Source organism: Petaurus breviceps, unplaced genomic scaffold (genome assembly GCF_028583685.1).
Source record: "Petaurus breviceps papuanus isolate PSGF00001 unplaced genomic scaffold, PetGlider_PUasm1.0 178, whole genome shotgun sequence".
Classification (NCBI taxonomy): domain Eukaryota; kingdom Metazoa; phylum Chordata; class Mammalia; order Diprotodontia; family Petauridae; genus Petaurus; species Petaurus breviceps.
Window position 1 is genome coordinate 16,499,754 of NW_027185777.1, and position 21,232 is coordinate 16,520,985.

The following is a 21,232-nucleotide window of genomic DNA, read 5'->3' on the forward strand; positions in this document are numbered from 1 at the left end:
AGGAAGGAAGGAAGGAAGGAAGGAAGGAAGGAAGGAAGGAAGGAAGGGAAGGAGGGAGGGAGGGAAGGAGGAAGGTAGGGAGGGAGGGAGAGAGGAAAGAAGAAAAGATTTATTAAGGGCATTCTATTTGCCAAGCACTGGGAATCCAAAAATAGAAACAAGGATAGTTCTGCTCTCAAGGATATAATAATAGTTATAATACTCCCTCAAACAGAAAAATTAAAAGGAACCTTTACCTCCAAAGGCCCTGTTTTCTAATGTCAGTAAATTGTCTACTGGAAGTTACTTCTCTTAGACATATGTGCTGGTCACCACTAAGGTTCCTCTGAGGGGTCTCTCTCCATCTTCCCACCACCACTCATCCAATCCAAGTTTGAAATCACAGAAAGAACATATGGGGGGTTTAAGGGTGAGGCAGATGCATTCATAGGAAAAGATGGGATGCTTGGATACAACATGTCCCCCCAGTCAATAGGGCATGGAGTACCTATATCCACAGATATGAAGGCAATTGCACTCACCAGCTTGGCCACATCTGGCCCTGATTATGCCAATGTGGTCGCTTGTTAGGAAATTTGCCCTGGCTGTCTTCAGATCAGTGGGTTCTTAATCTGAGGTCTATGTAATTGATTTTGTTTTTTATACCTATATCCATGGCTATAACTATAGATCTAAAATAACTATATTTTAATACAATTATTTTCCTTTGTAATCCTATATATTTTATTTTACACATTTAAATTTTTTTTAATTTTTTAATTTATGGAATAACAAGCATTTCTCTAGCATAGTGCAATAAAAAAAAGATTTTTTTCCTTTCTCCTCCTCTTTCTTCCCCCTTTCTCCTGGTGTCTCTTCTGTGCTTCAGTTGCCCAAGGGATACATAGTCTTTCTCTACTCTTAACAAAATTTTTGCTTGGGGTAAGGATTTCAATGTCAACAGTTTCTTGGGAGTGCGATTTTAGGTCAGTATACTGTCTATCCCAACCTTACTGCTCAAGATAGCAGGCCAACCCCACCTCCCAAGAAGAAAGGCCAGCTTTGCTTCTCGTTGAGGAGAAAAAAAAATTATTAATTTTTTTATCGCACATGAAACTTCAAATCACCTATGCACAACTTGCTAGTCCTTTCAAATATACAACAAAATTAACATGTAATTTTTTTCCTTTTTTTCTTCCCTTCCCCCCCCCCCATCCCTGAGATGGCCACCATGAGACACAAATAAGTCTATATATAGACACAAATATTTTTATGTATTTATATATAGAGAGAGATATATACATATGTATCAAATATATATGTGCACGTGAACACATACATATATATGTATATATGTGTGTATACACATACTTATACATACATGCATACATGAAACATTCTGAGAGTTCATAGGCTTCACCAGGCTGCCAAGGAGGTGCCCAACACAAAGAAGGTTAAGAAACTCTCAGGCTATGGGGTAGTGAAATTGAGGGGATCCTAATGCAAAACCACTGTACTTTTTGAGTTTGTCCAAATGTAAATGAAATTTGTTCTCCATTATGCCAATTAGGAAATCACAGCTGGTGGCAGGAGCTGGGTAGAAGTAGATCTGGCCCTCTTTTTCCTCCCTTGCATAACATTGCACTCATTTTCTAGGTCTTAGTAATCTGGCTCTTTGTGCATAGGCAGGCACATCAATTACTTTGATTTTCCATTTAGATGAAATGGAATTAAATATTTCAATTCAAGACGAAGGCAAAAGCCAAAGTGCATATTTTATTCTGTTCTATTGGACATAGCACCTTCAGGCTCCATGTATCACTGAAAAGGCAATAGTCATACATTAGTCAGAAAGACTGCCCCATTTTTCCCAGCCAAAATGCATTTATTCAGCACCTTTGAGGCTGACCTTTCCAGTTAAAAGTTAAAGAGGGCAACTCCCTCTGCATGTCCTTTGGCAGTCAATGTCAGAGATGGGATGCTGGGCTGAGTGATCCATGACTCTGACTCAGGGGGGCATTTCCTCTATTCTTATTTTGTATAGCATATGTATTATATAAGGAGTGGGGGTGGAGGAAATCCACATAAAGAAGATAGATTCCCTCAGTTTCCTTATCACTTGTTCAAGTAATTCCTGAGTTTTAAGAGAATGGTGGGTGGCAATTTTATAGCCTTTACACTTATACTGTGACAGGTCATCTTGGAATTAACTGGTAACTCTCATAATGCCCAAAGAGACTGTTTACCAATATTCTGTTTGTTTGAATCCAGTGGGGAATCTGAAAGAATTGAGTCACCACCCTTCAAGGGATGAGACACTTTGAGATCCTTGGCTCCCATCCTTGCAAAATCAGCCTTTGAAATCATTGCTAGTCTTCGCAAATATTTAACACACCCTTCCTGTCATTATGCTGCAGAGTCATGGGAACATTGTTTTAAAGCTGAGTGACTTCTTAGGAGTCATTTAATCTACCCTCCCTCATTTTACCAGTGAGGAAACTGAGACCCAAAGAGACTAAATAACTTGGCCAAGGTAACATGGGCAGTGTCACATTCAAACCCATGTTTTCGGACCCTAAATCCAGTGCCTTTCTGCCTCCCCTTTCCTTTGCCCTTTCTAAAATGTCAAGTCCCTGGACTTTACTATACTGTCTTCTCAAATGACTCTCAATTTCTTATAATTCTGTAGCTTAATGAATTCCACCATGGATTACGTTAAGGAAAACAGAAAGCAGGCATTGTTTGTCTTCCTTTTTCCTTCCTCTCTTTCTTCCCCCTTTCTCCTGGTGTCTCTCCTGTGCTTTAGATGCCCAAGGCATACTTAGTCTTTCTCTACTCTTAATAAAACTTTTGCTTGGGGTAAGGATTTCAATGTTTCTTGGGAGTGTAATTTTAGGTCACTGTACTGTCTATCCCAACCCTCCTACTCAAGAGAGCAGGCCAACCCTGCCTCCCAAGAAGAAAGGCCAGCTTTGCTTCTCGTTGAGAAAAAAAATCGTTTCAGTGTTCAGTTCTAAGCTTGAGTTGCTTAAAATTGCCATGCTGAATCCCCCTCTAGAATGCTTAAGTCATTTGCAATTGCTCTGGCATCTTTCTAGAGCTTACCTCAGTGGTCCCCCAAACTCTTCTGAACTGTCTCCCAGATCTTATTGCCACCTTGGTCTTTCCCCCTTTCCCATCCCTTTCCCTCTTTTCTGATTGTATCTATAATGATTTAACATCTTTGGGTTTTTTCTTCAGTATTTCATGGAATTGTAGGATTCAGGACTGTAAGAGCACTTCCAACCCAACTCTCAGTTTACAGATGAGGGAACTGAGGACAAGAGAGAAAAATTGAGGTGCCTATGGTTGCACATATGGGAGTAACTGACCTAAGATTGGATCTTGTGTTCTCCAGGTCACATGCTTCCAATACAGAATTCTTCATTCTTCACGATGTTTCATTGTTCCAATTTACTTAGTTTATTAGAGAATGAGGCTAACCATCCTCTGACTAGTAAGATTCTGCTAAATGCTTGTATTCCTCACTTAATAGAATTATATATATATTCTAGAAAAATTTGCTATATTTTAATTCAAAAAACTTTTCTCAGGAATTAGTACAAAGTTAAAGTATTTCTGATAGAAAAATTATGGTCCTGGGTATAAGAAAATTACATTTAAGAAGAGAACATGTATTAAAATAAAATATTTATAAGAAAATGTTCTGATGAAAACAAATACCATTCAAAATATTAATAACAACCTTCTGATATTTTCAAATTTTTATGATGCAAAAATATTAAAAGTGAAAATACATATAGTACCAGTACTTGGCGATGGAATTGTGAGCCCGCTCTATAGTGATCTCTAAAGCTTTGGAAATTGAGTTTTTCACCACTTTGAAGCTGGTGAAAAAATTTAAACGATTCACTTATGTCTAGAGTTATTATTTTAACTTTTTTGTGTATTCTTCCCATTACTCAAATTAGTTGCCCCCTTTCCAGACAGCTTTACCTAGTAACAGTGGCACAGTTCATTTTTGCATCATCAGATTGAACATGATAAGAGTACATGAAGTTAAGGACCAAAATGTCCAATTATCACTTAACATTCCACCATTTACTAAAATTTGTAAGTAGAGTGTGCCTACCTTGACTGTTTTGTTTCTAACCTAATGGTTTATTTATAACTGTTTTCCAAATTAAGTCTCTTAGCCAATCAAAACACTCTTTTGTGAAGCCTGGCGAGATGATTAGTATTGTTTACATTAATTAGTTGCTTGCTTTTGCTAAAGCATACTCTAGGGGTATTTGAGAACTATTCCCATCAGGTTGACAAATGTAAGATGGTCATAGGGACCTAGGTTTGGAATAGAAAGGGACTTAACTCTATGATTTGGAGAATGAATTTATCCTAGGTCAGGGAAAGGTTGTTTGTTTGTTTTTTAATTTAAGATAAAAGAATAATATTCTTTCAGTGATGCTAGGTGGCAACAGACCAAGTAATAGTCTCCAGAAACTTAAGTTGAGGGTCACCCAAAGTGCAATGGAGAAGTGCATGGTAGGCCGCAGCATATAACCAGCCAAGAACTGAGCGGCTGCATAAAAGACATCTTTGGAACAACGTACCACCAGAAAAGGAAGTAGACTAGTCATGTGGCAAGAATGAAGGATAAAACCATGAGAGCCTGGCTGTATCCATTGGTATCCATTCAGTGTCAAGAGATCCAAAGGGAGGCTCCCAGTAAATGGATTTTCCCCACCTCTGAAAGATTTATAAGGGAACATGTTGAGAAGAAGTACAGGATGAGAAGACATGAATGGGTTGGCATTGTGCATTAATGCTGGGAGTACCTGTGTCGATGAGATCAAAGAACCTTTTAAGAATCAAAAAGGAAACTTGAGAATGTTTGAAGGCAGAAGAGAAAGGTTCCATAGATTGAGATAAAGAGAGGAAGAGAGATGTAAAATAACACTAGGTTCCATGAGAGGCAGGCTTGGGGTTGGTAGAATCCTTAGCAGTGATCATTTTTTTAGACCCTCTAAGGTTCCTGGGGCTCAGGGAGATCAAGTAACTTTTTTTTTTTTTTAGCAATTGGCATTAAGTAACTTGCTCAAGGTTACAGGGCCAGTTATTTCTGGGCCCAAATTCGATCCCCAGGTTATCCTGACACTGGAGCCGGTGCTCTTACTCACTGTACTACCTGGCCGCCCCAGATCAAGTAACTTTTTGGACAACAGAAAAGAATGCTTGCTTACATTGTAATAGAAGTTGATGTGTTGCACCATGTTGCTGTCAGGTGAAAGGGCTATGGATCAAGAGCACAGATAGGTGCAGGGGTGGGGAACCTACAGCCTTGAGACACATGTGGTCTTCTAGGTCTTCAGGTGTAGCCTTTTGACTGAGTCTAGTTTTACAGAACAGATCCTTTTATTAAGGGGATTTGTTCTGCGAAGTTTGGGTTCAGTTAAAGGACTGCACTTGAGGACCTAGAGGGCCACATGTGGCCTTGAGACCTCAGGTTCCCCACCCCTGGGTGGGACCCTTTTGTTCCCACAGAAGACTACTTCTCTTTAATGCAGGGCAGGGAGGAGGAAAGTCAAGGGAAGATGAAGACATGGAAAGATCTTTAGGTGGAATGAGGCCAAAACTGAAAAGAGCTTAACTCAGTTGGCCTTGATCTCAACAAAGTAGGAAACTGGGTCATCTGTTGAGAGTTCAGGAGTCAAGGCTATGGTTGGAGGCTTGTGAAGAACAGGAAAGACTTGGAAATACTGTGAGAAATGTGATAGGGAACCAATAAAGAATGAATACAAGGATTATCAAGCAGCTTTGGGACCAGGAATCACAATGAATTTGTGGACGGTTTCTTTAGCTGGGTCACCAAACAAAACCCAACATGGAATCATTTCCTTTTCTTTTATGCCAGAATATTAATTTTTGTGGAGTGATACCTTGGCAACCTATTGAACAGGAAACAAACAAGTACTCAGTGATTTTGGAGTGTGACCAGCATAGCAGACATAGCTCGATGAGGACAATGAAATGAAAAAGTATGTCTTAAAAACCCATTAATGGAAGGTACCACAGAACAGGAGGTGTCCAGTGGCACAAACTGGTAGAGTGCGTATCCATCCCTGGCCAAAGAAAAAATCCCAAAACCAAACCATTCCATCAAATGACACAATCAAAATGGTGCTTCTCAGACTTGCTTTTTGCTTTTACAACACAGAGGGAAAGCCAAATTTAAGATTGCATTTGGATTCACTGGACAACAGCCTTTCCTTGATCAGAAAATGAGGAAATAGAATGTCTAGGGGTCATAGGATTTAGAGGTGGTCAGAGGACAGAAGGAGGAATGGTGACTAGAATTTGAAGAAAGGTAAATTATGGTGTTGGAGTGGGGGGCAAAATGGCAGACTTTGGTTTTAATGTAAGGAAAATTAAACACACTCATTGACCAGGGCATCTCACCAACTCTAGGCTACTCTGCCCCTTTCTGGACAGTTCCTCTCCTCCCAAGAGACATTATCCAGGGAAAGCTGAGACTCCTGTCTTACATGGGTATTTATAAGTCTCTGGATAGGGAACTGGGTGTCCTGTCCACTTTAGTTTTGTTTTGTGATTCCAGGACAAGTTCCTAAACAGTGAATGTGAGGACAAGGCTATGAGAAAACCCCCTCATTCAGTGGAGCTTTAAATTGTCTTTTGACTTTTACTGAGCTGTACAAGATGAGGAAAATCTGACAGGCCCCAATGCTGCTTATTCCCCAGGCCCTGTCTGGAAAGGAGAAGGGTGTGTGAGATGAACTGATCTGCAGCTATTACTGCTGGGAGACCTTGGCCTATTTAAAGGCTTCAACTCTGCCCTTTACAGGAAAGGAAACAGAAAAGCTCATTCAGAAGTGTGGGCATGGGTGTGATTAATCTGACTCAGAGGCTGCCCTGCTGGCCCCTTCCTTAGGACTGTATTGTTTTCAGGAGAGGTTGGGGGGTGGGGGGGTGGGAAAGAGGAGAGAACACTTCCTCTTGCCTGTAGAAAGAATTATTCCTGAACTCCTAGGCTGTCTAGATACCAACACCTCTTCCCTGCCCCCAATCACTTTCTCCAGATCTTTGGGTATCTTTTAAAATCAGAATTCAGGATCACTTTGACCAGTCTCTGACCTCCCTCAGGCATGCTTACAGAATACATAATTTAGGAATTAGAACTCCAGACTTGGAGGCCAGTTCGAAATCTTCCTTGGGTATTTATTAGCAGTGTGACCCTAGGCAAGTCACTTGAACTCTGTGCCTCCTCATCTGTCAAATAAAGGCACGTCTGGACTTCATGACCTCCGAGGTCTCTCCTAGCTCTGAAGTTAGGATCCTGTACATAAATGCCTGGCACTGTTCTTGGAGCACAGCAGACATTTCATAAATACCAGATGATTGATTCAGTCATTGATGGCAGAGGAGAGAGCTGCAGGCGAGATAACTTGAGATCAGTCTTCTGGTTACCATTGGATATAAAGAATTTAATATTGACCTGAGCCAAGGCCACATGTCTTCTACTGGAGTTAGCAGTCCTAAGACATTCTGGGAGTTTCCTGAGTCTTCTTTTTAGTTCTGCCTATATGCCTGACCAAAACTCCAGGGTATACAGGCAATACAGGGAGTTGTTATAATTCTAGTCTCACCTTTGACACATTACTGTCTGTTTGACCTCGGGCTTAATTTAACCTTACAGGGCTCTAGGCAACAGTCTAGACTATAAACTAGAGAGAAGGTGTAGACCTGCATGGGGAGAAGGTGGTTTCTCATCTAAGGAGTGCCCTTTACTGATGAAATTATAGGTTCAATCCCTGCTCTCTAACTCTGTAAGACATATTTGTGCAATTACTTGTACTCCTGGGGCGGCCAGGTAGCTCAGCGAGTAAGAGCACCGGCTCCAGTGTTGAGAAGACCTGGAGATCAAATCCAGGCTCAGATACTCAGCACCACACCCAGAAATAACTGGCCGTGTAACCTTGAGCAAGTTACTTAACCCCAATTGCTTAGGGTCAGCCAGGTGGCTCAGCGAGTAAGAGCACTGGCTCCAGTGTCGGGATGACCTGGATCAAATCCGGGCTCAGATACTCAGCACCACACCCAGAAATAACTGGCCGTGTAACCTTGAGCAAGTTACTTAACCCTGATTGCTTTAAAAAAAAAAAATTACTTGTACTCCTGACATTGGATGTGGGATCATAGATTTAGCTCTGAAAGGGATCTTGAAGGGTCTTCTAGTCAGTCCCCTTATTTTATAGATGAGGCAATTTAGGCCTAAGGTCTCACAACTAGCAAATGGCAGACCCCAGATTTGGACCCAGGGCCTCTTTCCAAGTAAATGAATGAATGGTAGAGCAGTTATTAATCCCTTTCTGTGTGCCAGTGCCCTTTTCACTGCTTCCCTCAGCCCACAGTGCCAGGAAGGGGAACACTGCAGTGGGCTTCTGTTCTCTGACATACTAAGGAATTCCTGTGTTCTTCTTGCAGGATCCCCTCATGTGTCTGGCGGGAAGACTTCTTTAGGCTCCCAGGAGTCCAGTGCACTCTTTAGTCAACCACCCCCTGCCGGTTCAACAGCAATCCAGATGAGCCTGTATGACATGAAGCGAAATGTGTCTGAACTCCGGCTCCAGCTCCGTCAGATGAGGGAACTTCAGGTATGAGTTCTACGTTGACTGATACACCATTGATACAGCACACTTCTTATTGCTGTCCAGCCTTTATTTTCGGAGAACACCAGTGACATCACAGGGGATGCCTTGATTGGTGTTAATTGCATTTAGGAGAGGCAGAGTTAAAAGAGACAGACACAGAGACAGAGAGAGACAGAGAGGGGCAGAGTTAACAAAGTCATCAACCTGAGTCATCTAGCTAGCTATTGAAGCCTTTCTGGCTCCTCCATTCCTATTCACTCTTGTTTGTTTTCCTCTTTCCTCTTTCTCATATGGGAAAGACAATAGATACAATCAAGTATAGGGTTAACTGATGGAGAAAATTCAACTTTTAAGTTTGACTGGATTGTGTGAGATGGGAAAGAAAATCACATCAGCCAGTCTTAAAATGGGACTTGTTTGGTAGGGCCTACATGGGAGGGGTTAAGACATAGCTCCAGGCAGGAAGGTGTATGAAGTTAACTGATCTGGCTCCTCCTATATACAAGGAAGGCTTTGGACTGTGCTGAAGCTTGAAGGGAAGGCCTATGGGCCATCAAGAAATCATCTTGTGATTCTTTGTCTGTTTGTCCCAGCTGTCCAGAGGACTCTTTGGGGGTCACTGTAGGCCCCTGTATGAAAGGATGACTGTGAAGAACACAGAGAAACATGGGAGTTCCGACCAATGCCAAGTGAAGGGAACTCATGGCACAAGTCCTTTGGATGTGCCAAGACTGGTGGAGGAAATTCTTGCATTAGGATCTCCAAGCAGGTGGTGATGAGAGTCTTAGCAAGAGTTGTTCCTTTGGGAATAGATAAGAAGGCGGCAAATTCCTTTTCCCATTCCACTGATAAAGAATCTCTGAGCAGCAGCAGTTAATTCTACCTCTCTTGGCCAGCGATTCTCATGGATTTAGTCTTCAGAATTCTGTGCTTTCAGATATCTAGCCTTGCTAGATAGAATGGATATTCCTCATTGTAAATGTGGAGAGATTGTACACCTCTAATTTCTCTACATTGGGGAAAATTAGAAACCACAGTATTACAAATCAATCATAATAAAAAGACGGTCACCATAAGTCAACATGTGCTTGGTGTTTGACTGGGAACTGTATAGATACGGCATTAGACTAGGCTGAACACAGAGGTCCTGGCTTATCCCTGCCCTAGAAGAACTCACGATAATTTTATTGTTGTTTTGTCATGTCTGACTCTTTGCGACTCTATGGATCTTAACACAGCAGGCCCTCTGCCCTCCACTGTCTTAAGAAGTTTGTTCAAGTTCTTTGTTCATTTCTTCCATGATACTCTCTATTCATATCTTCTTCCTTTTGCCTTCAATCTTTCCCAACATCGTGGTCTTTTCTAATGAGCCCCATCTTCTCATCACATGGCCAAGGTACTTAAACTTCATCTTCAGTATTTGACCTTCCAGTGAATAGTCTGAATTCATTTCTTAAGTGTTAACTGATTTGATCTCCTCTCTGTCCAAGGGACTCTCAAAAGTCTTCTCCAGCACCATGATTAGAAAGCATCAATTCTGTGGCGCTCGGCTTTCCATAGAGTCCTCCTTTCACAGCCATATGTTGCTGCTGACAAAGCCATAGCTTTGACTATATGGACCTTTGTTGGCGAGGTGATATCTTTGCTCCCATTCATCTAGTGCCTGTGGGTTTGCAGAATGCCCTCGGGGTGGTATATCATGTGATTCTCACTATAGCCCTGTGATGGGTAGATGACAAAGCCAAGGCCCTTGGTGGTGAAGTGACTGGCCCAGGATACAGGCAGAGTTTGAATTCTGGTCTTCCCGACTTCAGGTCCCATGTTCTATCTAGGACGCCACCAATGAGGTCGTCATGTTTTCTCTGCAGATTCATCAGCTCCCTCACTTGTAAGTTCAGGAGCTTTCCCAGCTCTAAATCTGTGATCTTATGAAGAATATTCCTCTGTGGCATACAAGATCTTTCCATGTTCATGAGCCTTTCTGATTGGTGAAGTCTCTAGATTGTAAGGCAGTGTCTAAGTGGAAACAGCAAGCCTCTAGACTGAGGAACTGAGTTCAAATCTCACCTCTCATGGTTACTTTTAACTTTGAATAAGTCATCTAATCCCCTGGGCCTCAGTTTCCCTCATTTGTAAAATGCAAGGGTTGGTCTAGAATACCTCTGAGCTTCCTGCCAGTTTAAAGTCTGGGATGACTTCATTAGCCTGAAAGGTTCATGCCTTTGTTATCTTAAGCTTACCTCCTGGAATGAGCCGGTTGCATCAGCCCTGTATTTTTCTCATGCAGCTTAACTATAGACTATAGAGGGGAACTATAGAGGGGAAGTATTTCCCTTTGTCCTCTAAGCCAGATGAGCCAGAGCAGGGTAGGTAGGTCGGACAAAAAGAGAGAAGTAGTATAGTCCTTCATTTCCTATGACCCTCCTGTGGATTAGAGAAAGTCCTGTCCAACTGATACAAAGTGGTACTTCAGGGCGAACAAGGTTATTTAAGCCCTGGTACAATGTTTATTTTAAAAATCTGCAGTCATCTTGAATAAACAAGTTATAAACAGTGCCAGCATGGGAGACTATGCTCCCTTCCAGAAAAGAAAAGGCCAACTGGGCTATGGGGACCTAGGGAGGTGCCCTCAGTCAGTCAGTACACATTGATTAAACATTGAGTGTGTGCTAGGCACTGGCAATATAAAGACAGAAATGCAGCATTCCCTCCCTACTGAGGGCTTATGTCCTACTGGCAGTGAGGAAAAGCACATGTATGTATACAGTTATTTACAAAACATCAAATCAGGGGTTTTATTATAGAGAACTCCAAGATAACAAAATCCTGCTACCAAGGTGTGTCAGCACCTTATATGACTTACAATCTTAGAAAGCTGCCCAGAGTTCTGAGAAGGTGAATGATTGGACATGACCAGTATGTGTCACTGGAGCCTAGGTCTTTGAGGCCACAGCTCCATCAACTAAACTGTGCCGCCTTTTGTACAATTTGTTCGCACACACATATATACAATTATATACATATGCATGTGTAGGTATATACACACACATGTGAATATGTATGTCTATATACATATAATAGGTATATGCTGTGTATGGGTATATATATTATATACACACACACACAGAGACTAAATACAATATATACCGAATACATATATACATAATATATGTATATATATGTATAATACATATGTATAGATACACACACTCTAAATACAAGATAATTTTGATGGGGAAGCAGTAACAGCTAAGGGGACGGGGAAAGGCCTTATGTGTGTAGGTGGTGTTTGACTGGTATCTGCATCTGCAGGTCTCAGTGACACCTTTTGCTCAAACAGATAAGAGCTGAGAGGGTTTGAGCCTTACAGGAAATCTGTTTCAGTGACAAGGTGTAGCAGCAAGCACCCTAGCATCCCCAGGGTGGCTACCAACACAGGTTCCTAGATCTACTTCTCCAAAGGAAAGCAACTCAAAATGAGTTAACAATCTTACTTTAATCAATCAAACATACATCATTTTACCTAGTTCAGGGGAAAAAGTCAGCACCTGAACTTCAGAGAATACAAACAGAAGTTACAAGGAGACAGAGAAACAGATCAGCAGACAGGCTTCCAGCTGTCTGACCATTACATTTATACCTAGTCAGTTACCAGAGAGGGAAGCACCAACATCTGGGTTTTCAAAGCCAGGGGGGCTCAATGGCTGCCCACAGTCTCATCTGGCCAAATCTCACCATCTTCCCAAAGTGAGCCCCAAAGCAAAACCTCACATTAGGGTATAAATAGCCTTTTCCTGGGTCAGAGACCATCACAACCCTCTGACCCACTGCCCAATCACAAAGTAACAAGGTGTGGGTGTTCTTAAAGACGAAGCCTCCCACCACAGGCTCCAGGTGAGCACATTCAGCCTATTAGGGGGGCAGAGCATATTCTCAAATCAGGGAAGGTTCTCAGAGTCACCTAAGCCTATCAAAGGACCTAGGGGCAGGGAAGATATTCAGATTCCCATTCCCATAGCACAAGGCCTTGCTTGATTCTTCTGGGGCAGCACATTCTTTTTAATTGCTTTTGCATGGAAAGGACCCATCTCTTCCTCCTCTCAGCCTGTTTCAGTGGCTGGCCAAAGCTCTTGTGAGCTGCCTTGACTTTGTCTTTCTTCTGGGTGTTCTTCTGGGTGTACATATTGTCTTGTCCGTTGGAATACTAACTCTTTCAAGGCAGGAGTTTGCACTCTTGTATCTCTAGCTCTTAGCCCGGTACCTAACACATCACAGGTGCATGATATGTATTTGTCCGTTGTTGACTGATTAAATTGAAGCAGAGCATCTAAAGATTGAATTGGATAGCAAGGCACCCATCTTAACTATATAACTTATTTTATTGGTCTTGAGTAATAACGAAAACACATCACAATTATTTAATGCTTGGCATGCATTATGTTCTTTAATCAAACATGATGCATCATCTAAAACAAAAGCCTCCTGCTTTCTACATCCTCGGCCAGTCCAACTCTGGAAAAAGCCTTCTAAACCCCCCAAAATGACTGCCATAGACTGACGCACTTCTGAAGCTGGTAGTGTAAGTATGCAGAGTATACCCATTTTGCAGATGAGAAAACTGAGGCCCAAAGAGCATAGGAAAGCCAGCCTGCAAAACTGTCTGCTGAAAATAAAAAAAAAAAAAGAAAACTCTCTGCTGACTCCAAAGCCTTCTCTCTTCCTAGTTTTTATTAGGTCTCCAGATTTGATAACTAATTAACAAAACATGTAGTTACATTCAGGAATTCACTTCAACAGTGGCTTCGAAGATCATATTTGTTTCTGGGCCAGGCAGGGGGAAAATAGACATTTTGTTCCCGAGCCCTTGTAACCTCTGTATTCTTTGCCCTCCTTCCTGGTGTCTGGACTCGTAATCTGTTCAGTTGACTTCTCCCTGGGATTTCTGTCCTTTCCTTTTGTGCAGCGTATTTAAGACAAAAATAGTTGAAAATAATTAAGCTACCTCAGCACCAATTCTCCTTCAGTAAGTATATAATATGCCAGGAAATGAGAGCTACCCCAAAGCTAGTGGAAATTCAATGATGTGGCTGTCATTAGTGGTATATGGGGACTCGCTAAAATAGCCTGGAAAGTACAGAATGGAATTAGAAATTCAAATACACTCTGAACTATGTTATAAAATGGTGAAACTGCTTGAAATCCTCTGTGCTTGGCAAAGGACTACAGTAATTAGATAATTAAATCATAGGAAAATCCCAAGCTTGCAGAGCATATCCTATTTGTAGATGAGCATTTCGTTTCCAGAATTGATGGATTATTCTCAACAATAGAAACTTGATGCAAATGTTAGAGAAGAGAAATGAGGGAATGGAATGGGTGGACAGAGGAGAGCAGGAAAAGGGAGGGAAAGAGAGGGGAAGGGACAGGAAGGCTACGAGAAAAGGAAGCTAGTTCTAAGCAAGACCCACGTAGTCCAGGGAAGGGGCAGGGAGTGGGGAGAGGGAGGCCATCAGAACCTGGTTCCAGGTGATTCCTGCTTTGCTCCTGAGGCTGAAAAGCTCACTCCTTGGGCCACATGTTCATATTCCAGGTACAGGCCATTTCTCACTGATCCTGCCTCCATCAGAAGGAGGAACATTAGCAAATAAGGCATTTTTCTTAAGGCGGAGACACACAGAGAATTAGTTCAGGACCTGGACTCCAGCCTCCTCTTCTTTTGTTAAAACAGTAAAACCACATTTATAACAGTTGTGTTCACTATGTAACTATAATGTATACTAGCCAATAAAAAATTCATGAAACATAGGATCGCCACCTTCAAGAAACTTAGATACCAATAATTGTCTCTCCAATTAATTGGTACCGGTGAGAAGGTAGCAGGTGCTAGGTTTGTTTGGTTTTTTAGTCTATCTTGAAGAGCATGCAGTCTTAGTTATGGAATCCACATAGCAGATGGAACATTGGCCATAAAATGGCAGCCATTTCTCTAGGGCTCTGTGGTTTGCAAATCACTTGTAAGTTATTTTATCTGATCCTCACAAAAACCTTGGGAGGTAGGTGCTAGTACTGTGTGTGTGTGTGTGTGTGTATGTGTGTACACTATTCTTACCTTCATTTTAGAGATGTGGAAACTGAGGCACAGAGGGTTTATGTGATTTGTCTGGGTCACTTAGCTAATGAATGTCCGAGGCAGAAATTGAACCAGGTCTTCCTGTCTTCAAGTCTCTCTCTCTCTATCCACTCCACCACCTAACTGCCTTTATATGGTATGATTATGTATCAGATGTTCAGTCACTAATAATTAATTTCCATGATTAGATTATTTTATTTATTTTATTCTGAACTTGTAAAACACACATTTCTATAACATAGTAGAATAGGAAAAAAGATGATGGTGCATGAAACTACAAAATCTGTCATATATAACTTGCTATTCCTATTTTTGGGTTTGTTTATTTTTCGAGACAATTAGGGTTAAGGACTTGCCTAGGGTGACACAGCCAGTAAGTGTCAGGTATTTGAGGCCAAATTTGAACTCAGGTCCTCCTGACTCCAGGGCTGATGCTCTATTCACTGCACACTCACTGCCCCTTGCTGTTCCTTTTAAATACATAATAAAGTTGACATGTCACTTTCTTCTTTTATTTTCCTTCTTTTCTGCTCCTTCCCCTGCCGTCCTAGAGATGTCTACCAATGGATGCAAATATGTATCTATATGTAATGGATTTATATCCGAATGAAGCACTATTTTATAGTTAAATAGAGCATGTGGCCTCAGAGCCAGAAGACCTGGTTTCAGATCTCCCCTCTGACACATCGATTGTGTGACCTTGGGCAGATCACTTGACTTGTCAATGTTGTAGGTAACTCTAAGTCAGGGCTTATTAACTGAGGTCCCTGAACTTTAAAAAAAAATTTTTTATTATTTTAACACTTGTATTTCAATATAAGTTTCCATTATATTTCTGGGTAGTTTATTTTATGCGTTATTCTGAGAGGGAGTCCACCGACTTCACCAAATTGCCAAAAGGGTCCAGGACACCAAAAAAAGGTTAAGAACCTCTTCTTGAAGACTATAATTAGCACTGGCAGAGGGAGTTTCCTCATCTGGGGATCATTCTTTTTATCACTGAAATCTCCAGTCCACTCCTAATCCCTAAGGAGAAATTCTTCCCACTCCCACTCCCCCACCTCACCCCCACCTTCAGGTCAAATACTATAAACTATACCTAGGGCATCTTCTCTGAATTTACTCCTGGGTGGGGTTGGACTAGGGCTTAGGCAAGAGAAGAGGTTATGTACTAGGTGGCAGTCTATGTGAGGAAGTACTTTGTTACTTTTGTCCCTTTTCATAGCTGCTACCTAGACACTAACCTCTCTTGTTTCTGCTTTGCTAAAAGACTGCAAGTTTTGTTAGCATCTTCTAAATTCAGTTCCCTGGAACAAAGGTTAGACTGCCCTACCTTAGTTGCAGCTCTACTTTCTATTATAAAAGAGGAAACTTGAGTGCTAGAGAGGGAGTAATTCGCCCAAGGTCACTCAGGTTGGAAGTGACACAGCTTGAATTCAAACCCAGGGCCTCTAACACCAAGTCCCGTGCTCTTCAAGCATGCCAAGCCAGCCCTCTGCCTCCAGCTGCTTTCTCCCCTCTTACCTCTGTAAAGTAATAGAACCAGGCTGGTAGGAGACATGTCCTTTCTCCAAAACACCAGACAGAGATGGCTCTTCCTAAGGCAGTTTCAAAGACTGAGAAATGGCTACATGTCTTCATTTTGTCCCTGGGCTGAAGGGGGAGAGAAGCATTCCAAAGAGAGGAGTCTGTGGGCTGCCTCTGGAAAGCCAAAAGAGAGAGGGCCCAGGAGAGATAGAGCCTGCCCCCTCACCCCACGACCCACAGTACTCGTCTCCTGGTAAAAAGGGAGATGACTCTGCACATATTGTTCCATTCATTGAGACTTTGCAGAAGCCCACTATCACTGCTCAGAGAGGGGGAAGGACACCAGATTTCAGAGTGAAAAGGAAACACAGGCCCAGCACAGAGTCCTTGAGTTTGGAATGACATCAACCTGGTTTTGCCAAGTCACTTTAGGGGGATTTTTAGGAGATAGTGCTTTAGGGCAATGAGCCTGAGTCTCAGTCTGTCTACTCACACCCCCAGGTGGTAGGACTGAAGATGTACACCCTACGAAGAGTTAGCCCCCAATGTGCCACTGCCTACACTGTCTCTACTGTCCAGGTTTCCATTTGAAAACCTCCTGTTTAACTCGGCCATCTATGAAGCTATATGTGGTCCTAGAATGCCTGAAGGGAAGGGGTCCTGAACTGAACCAGGTGCCTTCACCCATGGGACAGGCTTTTCTTGGGGCTAAAATTAATGTGTGCTCCCTGGGGAAGCATAGGATTATCTGCTTCTCTTATCTCTTGGCCAAAGGCTTATAAATAAGGAAAGGATGGAAATAAACTGAAGGAATTTCGAAGAGAAGGTAAATGAATCATTTTTCATATTCAGCAGAGTGACATATTTGAAAAACTTCATGGTTTTCGAGCTGCCAAGGATCTTCAAGGCCACCTAGTCCAGCCTTCCTTCCCCACCCCCATTTTAAGCTGGAGGGCCAGCTGCCAGGCCTTTGTATCAGCCTTCCTGCATGCCTGGCCTGCAGGCTCTCCTCACCTGCATCTTTTGGAATTATCTCCCTTTGAGGTTCTGCCAAAGGCCACCTACCTCCTCTAGGAAACCTTTATTGATATTCAACTCGTAAGCATTCTCTCCTTCAGGTTATAAGTCATTGGTTCATCTGCTTATAATGTAGTCTATCCCCAACCTCATTGCAATATTGTTCAGCATGGAAGAAACCTTAAAAGTCCAATCCTCTCAGTGTGCAGAGGAGGAAAACAAGGTCCAGAGATTTTAAGTGCTGCCCAGGTAGCAGAGTCTGGACTGGAATCTGGGTTCTCCTATTTCAAATCCAGCCTGCCCTTCAGGGCCAGAGATGTTTTTATCTTGTCTTTAGATCCCCAAGACTCAACAGTGCCTTGCCCCATAAGGAGATGCTTAATAAATCTTCATTAAATTGAATTGAGTTGCCTAAAGTCTCATTGGCCAAAGCCACTTATTTTACAGACAATGAAACTTAATCTCAGGAAGGTTAGGTAATCTAGATTTCTTGATTTAGACCTGAAAGGGGTCTTAGAGGAGATTACAGGCAGTTAGATGAATTCAGTGAACAGTGTGCAGGCCTTAGAGTCAGAAAGACCTGAGTTCAAATGCTGCGATGAACACTTGTTTGCTGTGTGACTGAGCAAATCCCGTGTGCTTCATTTGCCTCATCTGTAAAATGGGGTGATGATAATAGCACCTACCTCACAGGGTTGTTCTGAGGATCTCACGAGATGATATATGGAAAGCCCTTGAAAACATTCAAATGAGTTATAAATGTTAGGGGTTACTATTAATTGGCTTGCCCAAGGTCCAAGGAAGTCAAGTATCAGAATGGCATGGGATCCTAGCTTCTCTAAATCTAACCACATTGTACTGCCTTATAATGCTTTGTGGGCACCTTAAAGTTTTTGCATTTCTTCAAAGCCAAACCCCCTCTCTTGCTTATAAAGTTTGGGGGCTAATGAAAATAGCTTGTTTTCTTTTGCCCAGCAGAAATAATGAATAGAGCTTATGGGTTCAGATTGTAAATCCCTGGACAGATTAAAGCACTAAGTCTCTATTCCTTCCCTCTGGCACAGGAGGGTACCGAGCTAAATCCTAGGAATGGAAAGGCTCAGAGAGGCCTTCACACAGCTGATCCCAGCCCCATTTCCCACCATCCATACCCACTTCTATTCTTTCCTACATGGTTAGGGGGGGAGTAAAGCAAAGTAAAATCATAGGTTGTTGGAGCTGGAAGAAATCTTAGAGACCATAATAACATCACAAAGCTGGCATTGGTACCCAAGTGCTGTCTTCAGGTCCATTGTCCTCACCATGCTGCTTCATGTTAACGGGTTATGAGCCTGGGTTTCAAGGGTCAGACACTGGGGGAGCGGCTAGGTGGTGCAGTGAATAAAGCACCAGCCCTGGAGTCAGGAGGACCTGAGTTCAAATCCAGTCTGAGACACTTAATAAAAAAAACTAGCCATGTGACCTTAGGCAAGTCACTTAACCCCAATTGCCACTCCAAAAAGCAAAAAAAAAAAAAAAAGGCTTAGACACAGGAGAGAAGGCCCTAGTAGGCTGTGCCCCAATCCATGAGTGATCAATCAATTATACTTCTGGGACCCCTTACCAAAAATCCCATCAATGGTATGGACTATCTTGGAGAGATCCAAAATTTGGATTTTAGATCCAGAGACAGGTCAGAGCAAATGTTTAATGTCTCAGAAATAGATGTATGTATACAGACACATGCATAGGGCTTTCAAGTCAGTTCCCAGGATCTCCTGAAAGAAAAATAAAGGCAGCTTCACCAATTAAAAAAAAAAACTAATAGGATTAGAAATGCATATAATCCAATTTACATAAAGACTGTAAAATAAAGCTCCTTATGGAGACCTCTTTTTCCTTTCATATTTGTGTTCTCACTGTCTTTACACAGAGTAGGCTGTGTTACCCTGGGTAATCATTTAACTAACCTCTCTCTCCTTCTGTTTCCTCCTCGGCAAGTGCGAGTGATAGCAGCACCTGGTTCACAGGGTTGTTGTAATCTAAGTCCTAACTTTAGTGCTACTTGATTCACGAGCCAATCAATTAATAAACACCTATTAAGTACTTGCTGTGTTCCACACCCTGTGCTAAACACTGGGAAACAAAAAGTGGCAAAGACGGTCCCTGACCTCAAGGAGCTTACAATCTAATGGGGAGACAGAAAGTAAACAAATGGATACAGAACAAGCTAGGAGATAATAGAGGGAAGGCTCTGGAATTAAGAGGGTTTGGAAGAAGCTTCCTCTAGGAGCTTGGATTTTTATTTGGGGCTTAAAAGAAGCCGGGGAAGTCAGTAGAGTGGAGAAGGGAGAGAATTCCAGGCACAGGGAGCAGCCAGAGAAAATGCCCAAAGTCAACAGGTGGAGTGTCTTGTTTGTGGAACAGCCAGGCCAGGGTGAATAGAGTGAGCTCTGTCTAAGGAGACAAGGAAATCAATCTGGATAGGGAAAAAGGAACAAGACCTGTGAGACAGAAGGTCCTTCCTGGTCCAGTCCAATCTAGTCGGTTCCAGCTTCCCAAGAAGGAGTTGTAATAAGGCCTAGAAGAACAGGGCTAAATTCCAACAAGATTCAGCTTGAAAGCTTGTTGAAATTAATTAACTTGAAGGATATCACTAGGAAATGAAGGCTTTTATCTCTTTCATTTATATGCTCCTCAAAGGCTTCTTACTAAGGACTTTGGTATTACAGCAGTAATTTTGAGACAGTACATACATACACACAGCCTTTTCTAGCACTCAGCACTAGTCAGACTGTAGCTTCATTTGTCTTGCTCCTATATGTGCTTCACCAGTATTTGACCACATGATACCAACCAGTCTCATTTCCAGTATAGAAAACAGAAATTCCCCTTCACCTCCTCTAAGGTATTCTGTGGTATAGAGGCAGGTAAATGGCCCATTTTATAGAGGATGGGTCTTACTTAGAGTCAGGAACACCTGAGCTTGAATCCTACCTCAGACACTAACTACCTGTGTTATCTGTGTGACTCTGGGCAAGTTGATTCTTCTTTAGTTTCCTTATCTGTAAATGGGGATTAGAATTTACCTCTTATGATTGTTTTGAGGATCAAATGAGATATTTGTAAAGTATTTAGCAAACCTTAAAACAGTTAGAGAGATAGGTAATATGCATCTATTTCTCTATAGATAAATACATGCATGTGTTTCTAGAATTCTATTTTTAGCTATTGCCAATCCCTTTTAGGGTCGTAGGGTCATATGATCGCAAATTTGAAGGGCCCTCAGAAACTGCTAAATTCAATAAGGATAAACAAACTTGGGCCTAGGAAAATAAAATGACTTTTCAAAAATCATACAGACAGTAAATGTCAGAGCCAGCCTTCTTTCTCCTGTGCAAGGATGAGACTTAACAGCTAGATAAGCTTCAGGTCCTGGACTGAAATATCCCATACAGTCAGCAGGGTACAATGCAGAGGGTCATGGGAGTAGGAGTCAGGGAAGCAGGTTTCCAGTGCCACCTCTGTGACCTGCTGCTACCTACGTGAGATTGGGCAACTCACTTAACCTTTCTGGGTTTCAGGTTCTTTCTCTGTGAAATGAGATTTTGTTCTTGATGACCTCGAAGGCCCTTCTAGCTAGTAACTAGAGAGCTCCTGACCTGCAACAAGGGGATATTGTGGACTGTCTGCTGCTTCTGTCCAGCCACCAAGCTTAGCAGTCCCCATCAACAAAGGGAGATGTGTAAAGATGGGAACTGCTGTGCAGGCATCTAATCTGAATGAGGGCATCTCTATTCCAAAACCAAACCCAAATGATTTCTGGATTATCCACCATTAGGGATTTTCCACACATCCATTTGTACCCTGGACCACTGACAAATCTCTCTTTATCACTAGCTCTAAGATGAAATATGGCAGCAGTAAAATGGAA

General features: G+C 42.1%; 1 protein-coding gene across 18 annotated transcripts in view; it reads left to right on the forward strand.

Moving 5' to 3' along the window:
• Positions 1–21,232, forward strand: part of KIAA1217 (KIAA1217 ortholog) — a 586,069-nt gene that overhangs the window by 530,292 nt on the left and 34,545 nt on the right. For all 18 annotated transcript variants that reach the window (XM_069086314.1, XM_069086315.1, XM_069086298.1 and 15 more), the window contains one exon: positions 8,479–8,648. In XM_069086314.1, coding sequence (XP_068942415.1) covers positions 8,479–8,648 — 170 coding nt within the window. The remainder of the gene's footprint in view (positions 1–8,478; positions 8,649–21,232) is intronic.